Source organism: Phodopus roborovskii, unplaced genomic scaffold, assembly GCF_943737965.1.
Source record: "Phodopus roborovskii unplaced genomic scaffold, PHOROB, whole genome shotgun sequence".
Taxonomy (NCBI): Eukaryota; Metazoa; Chordata; class Mammalia; order Rodentia; family Cricetidae; genus Phodopus; species Phodopus roborovskii.
Genome location: NW_026126460.1, coordinates 20715943 through 20721041, shown reverse-complemented (window position 1 = coordinate 20721041; position 5099 = coordinate 20715943). Strand labels below are relative to the sequence as shown.

At 57.7% G+C, this 5099-nt stretch overlaps 1 protein-coding gene across 1 annotated transcript; it reads right to left on the bottom strand.

Annotated features, from left to right (window-relative positions):
- Window positions 1–1136: 1136 nt before the first annotated feature.
- Cdk5r2 (cyclin dependent kinase 5 regulatory subunit 2) lies at window positions 1137–2514 on the bottom strand. Its single transcript, XM_051190485.1, has one exon. The coding sequence runs from the start codon at window positions 2299–2301 to the stop codon at window positions 1198–1200; it is 1104 nt and encodes a 367-aa protein (XP_051046442.1). The 5' UTR covers window positions 2302–2514; the 3' UTR covers window positions 1137–1197.
- Between the last annotated feature and the right edge of the window lie 2585 nt (window positions 2515–5099).

The window sequence follows — 5099 nt, the reverse complement described above, 5'->3', positions numbered from 1 at the left end:
TATAGTTCTCTCCAGGACAGACGGACAGATAGTGCGGCCCGCGCTGTCGGCCCGCATCATTGGCACCTTGGACACGGCCCCAGGCCCAACCCAGTCCCTGGTACTATCCCAGGAGGATTCCGGTCCCGCCCAGCTCAGCACCTCGGACAATTCCCGGCCCAGCCCCCTCCCCACCCACCCTCCCTCCTGAAACAGTGAAATAAATTAATGTGGGGAGAGGATATAACAAGAAATATAAGGGTAAGGAAGAGGGAACCCCTCCCCCTGCATAAGAAGAGGTCTCTTTCTCTTTCTACCCATCCACAGAGATGACACCACCGCTGCAAGCAAGGTGGTCTACCAGCTTAGATCTTGCCCTCAAATCTCAGCCTCCTGAATGAAGGCAGCAGCCCTTCCTCCCCAACCCCCGCCAACTCCCAGCATGCAACACGTTGGAAAGGTGGAAGAGGCTGTGGGGGAGAGGAAAAGGACCACCCTGATCTTTGCCTGGGCGCCTGGGACTGCAGATTCTTGTCGCACTTCAGACCATCCAAATAAAAAACTAAGGGTCTTTTTTATCTGGGGAGAGGGGTGTAGAATCTCGGGGGGGGGGAAGGGATGCAGGATGAAACAAGCAGAGAGGGGAGGCAGACAGGAGGAAAGGTGGTGACATATGACAAGAGGAAGGAATAAGAACAAGAAGGGTACCTGGAAACACAGGTGTGGGAGCTGCAGGGAGGGCAAAGGGTACCATCGGGCTCAGGGTAAGACGGAGAAGGGTAAAGCCCAGGGAAACCAATGGAGAGGCAGAGAGAGAGAGGGCTGAGGACATAAGGAAGGATGAAGACACACACAGAAAGGCGAGGAACTGGCGAAACCCAGGGTGGTGAACTTCGAGAAGCCCACAGCAGAAGAGGGAGGACCCAGGCAGAAATGGAAAGATGGAGGCGCAGACAGACGGAAAGGGTGAACGAAGTTGGGAGTGCCCTTCCCGCGATCATCCCCCACGCCCACCCCACTCCCAGAAAACCCAGACCCCGCGGCCTCTGGCGTACTAGCCTCCACCTTCCCCTGTGGGGCAGGGGCAGCTCCTCCTTGGCCCAGCTTGGGCATAGAGCAGCGGTAATAGCGGCGGAGGCTTGATGGTCCCGGGGGGGGGGGTTCCGGGTGTGTGTGAGGGGCTGGGGCGGGGGGGGCGGGCGCGGCCCATGGGAATCCCTAGCGGTCCAAGTTCATAGTCCAGTGCTTGGCTCCGGCCGCGCAGCTGTCCCTGGCGGTCGAGGAGGAGGTGGTGGATGCGCCTCCGCTGGGTGGACCCCCGGTGCTTGCCGCGGCCTCGCCCTCGTTCTTGAGGTCTTGAAAGACTTGCGTGAAGAAGTGGGGGTCGGCATTGAGCCGCAGCATCTGCGGGCTGAGCCGCTGGATGAGGCGCAGGCAGCGCTGCCAGAAACGCTCCTTGTCGGGCTCCACGAGGAAGGGCTTGAGCGGGTAAGAGATCTCGTTGCCCATGTAGGAGTAGGCGAGGTAGAGGCAGGTGAGGAAGGCGGCCTGCAGTTCGGCGGCCGACGCCAGCTCGTCCCCGCGCAGCGACTCGCGACACAGCAGGTACACGAACACCAGGTTGGCGGGCGTAATGAAGGCCTGGTCTTGCCAGCCCTGCAGTAGCAGCGAGCGGTCCACGCCGCGGAACCAGCCCACCAGCTCGCCGGGGCTCAGCTCCTTGAGGCGGTAGCAGCGTCGGCACACGAAATCGCCGAGGCAGCGCAGCAGCTCGCCGGTGGACGCCTGCACGATGACCCGCCGCGGCGAGCCTCCGGGTGCCGGCGGTGCCGCCTGCGGGGCTGGGGGTGGCGGCGGCGGCTTCCCCCCGCCTGAGCCTGGTGGCGGGGCGGCCGCGCTGCCCCCCGACGGGGGCTCGCAGGTAGCAGCGGCCGCGGGCACCGTGGGCACCGGCACGGCCAGGGGCTTGGCCGCTCCGCCACCGTCGGGGGCGTCGCGGCCCTTGCGGAGAAGGTTCTCGCGGTTGCGCTGCTGGACCAAAGGGTCGGGACCAGTGGACGCTGGCTTGGGCGTCACCTTTTTGCTGCCTTTCTTCTTCTTGGCCGAGGCTGCCACCAGGCGCTTCCAGGTGAGCGCCGAGATGAGCACGGACGGCCGCTTGAGCCGGCTCTCGCCTTTGCCGCCCTTGCCCGCCGGCGGCGCGCCGTAGCCCCCCAGCGCCTCGTCCCCCGCGGGCGGCGCCTTCTTTTTCTCCTCCGGCAGCCCTCCCGGCCTCCGGCCCTTGGCCGAGGAAGCAGGGGAAAGCGACAGCACCGTGCCCATCCTGCAGAGCGGGGCCGGCGCCCGGGTCCCGGCGGGAACCGCGGGCGGCGCCGCAGCTGCTGCAGCCCCGGGGGACCCGGCGGTGGGGGGCCTAGCCCCGGCCCCGGCGCGCGGACGGGCGGGGGAAGGAGCCGCTCTGCTGCGCCGCGGCGGCTGCTCTGAGCCGAAGCTGCGCCAGCTGCAGCGTCAGCCCCACCCCTTGGGCCCCTTCTTTCGCCACGCCGCGCCCCGCCTCACGCAGCCAATTCTGATTCAAGATGCTTTTGATCGGCAATTGTTCTGACCAATAGAATGTTGTATATTAATCTAAAGTCCCGCCTTACCCACCGCCCGGAGTCTTCAGTCCCTTACCTTTACCCGAAAGGGGAAAGGGGGATAGGAGGAAAAGGAGGAGGGGAGGGGGTGTGATTTGGGGGTCTCTTTCTTGGACTGAGCGGGGTTTGGAGTGAGGTGGAAACGGCTGTTTCCATCTTTTCCTCCAGGTCCTAAGACCGTGGGGTCTGAATGTTTTGATAGACTGGGTCCAAGCCGCAGTATAGAAGCCATGGGAAATAACCTTCCATTTGCTCACCTTTGAGTTTGTTTAGTAGGCAATATGGCAGTGAGTGCCCTCATCAAGACACCTGCTAGCTCCTCCAATCTGGAAATCCGGTTGCTTCTTTCCTCTTGGTCGCCTCCCCCTGATCCCCCCCACCCCCAGCACATTCCTGCTCTCTGAGAGAATGCTAGTGGATGAGCCTGAGCAATCACACCCTTCCCCCTTTGGCAAGACGAATCTTTGGTTCATGGGGAAGGAGCAGGGAGTCTCAGAGACCTAATGGGATTTCCTGCATCTGGCCCTGGCCCCTGGACAGCTCCTTTTTGATTGGTTATCCACCAACACATTGATCTCACCCTCTGGGTGGGTAATGGATGGTGGTAGGACTCTAGGGAACTCTGGAAATTAGATCAGTTGATGGCTCGCAGGCTGGGACAGCAAATGGGGCCTTCTGTGCAGAAATAGGCCCACGAGGATTGGCCCACCTTCCAGTCAAGACCTGGGTCCAAATTGAGGTGGATTTTGATCATTAAATAGCTTCCTACTGCTCAGGTCACAGCTGGTCCCACTCCCAGATGCTACCTGCTAGACTGGGTACTGCCTATTTCTCTGAATCTTTCCATTCTCTCTGCAGTGCCCAAGGCCATTGTCCTAGACTTTGGACTCTCTGAGTCCTGCCTGCAGGTTAGGAGCACCACTTGTCCTGGGCCTATTGAGTATGCCTGATAGGACCGTTCTCTCCCAGCCATGCTTTGGCTTCCATGCCCGGAGTCTTCTAGTTTCTTAGGTGGACCTTGGGCACTGGCATGGGGATGGGTTTGGTGGACAGAGAAGTCCCTGCCAGCCCCTTCAGTAACTATTCTCAGAATTGTCCCCAACTCTCTCTCTCTCTCTCTCTCTCTCTCTCTCTCTCTCTCTCTGTCTGTCTGCAGGATTATACTCAAGCTGGCTTTGAACTCTACATTCTCCATCCTCAGCTTCCCAGATTCTGGGATTATAGGCACAGCCAAGACTGCCTCTATTTTCACTAGACCCAGCACAAGAACAAAGACTCATTACTGCAGGACTGAGTCCTCTCTCTGTATGTGTCCCGTTGTTCCATTATAAATGGGCTGTCCCAGGATCCCCTTAGACTCCGGCTTTTCCCTGCAATCTCACCCAACCCCTCCTGGAAGCTGAGGTCAGCTTCCTCAAATCGCCCTTCTCTGCAACCGTGGTCACATATGGACTTGGTTTATTATTATTATTATTATTATTATTATTATTATTATTATTATTATTCATTATTTATTCTGTGGGGAGGTGCATATGCTTGGCATATTTGGAGTCAAAAGACAACTTTGGGGAGTTTTTGCCTCCCACCTATGGATTCTGGGGATGAAACACAGGTCCTTAGGCTTGCCTGCAAGTGGTTTTACCAGCTGAGCCACCCCACCAGTCCCAATGCACTCATTCTCAGCAGGGTCTCTCTGTGTCCTTGAATCTGATCTTTATTCTCTTGTAGCTTTATTGTTCTGCCCAACCTCTCATTCTCTCTATAACTATGGGGAAATGTTCCCTCTTTGCAGCTCCTATAACTGGCCCCACTTACTCCTACAAGGCCTTCTGAGTCAGCCTTTATTTGACACCCAAGGAACAGTTGGCTCACTGGTAGTTAAGGACAGGCCCCGCAGAGACTGAGCTGTGCCAGCAGAAACCTGGCACGTGGATCTGAATGGCACGTGGGTCCTCCTAGCTCCCAGGAGTCTCTCATTGACGCAAGGATTATTGCTGGTACCATTTAGGACACAATCTCTGCACCACAAATATCACCATGTAGGTGCTGCTACTCCAGGCTCAGTTGTGACCCTTCTGTTAGCCTGTTTCTCATAATCGAGAACTTTCCCCTGTTCCAGGGTCCCCAGACCAGGTGCCTCTGAGATCTCATCTCACCCTTTACTCTTCAGCTCCCCCCCCCCATCTGAAACTCTCTTTCTGGCTTACAGGCACCCCTCTCTCTCCTGCTCTGATTAGCCTCCTGAGTCTCTGAGTATGTACTATGGTCCACAACCCTCTCTCACAATACCGTATTGCCAGCTATCAAGCTCTTGAATTTTCACCTCCTCTGCAGGAAGCGTTTCTGAACTGGTTGAGAGGATAAGCTAGAGGCACTAAGCGGTGAAAGGAAGAGGAGTGCATTATACAGGGTAGAGATGATGGGAGATGCCATCCAGGGGGATAAAGCCATTGGAAGACTTTATATTACAGAAGGTTGATGACT

Bases quoted from the DNA above. Each gene is read 5' to 3' on its own strand.
- Cdk5r2 (XM_051190485.1), bottom strand. From the start codon at position 2,301: ATGGGCACGGTGCTGTCGCTTTCCCCTGCTTCCTCGGCCAAGGGCCGG.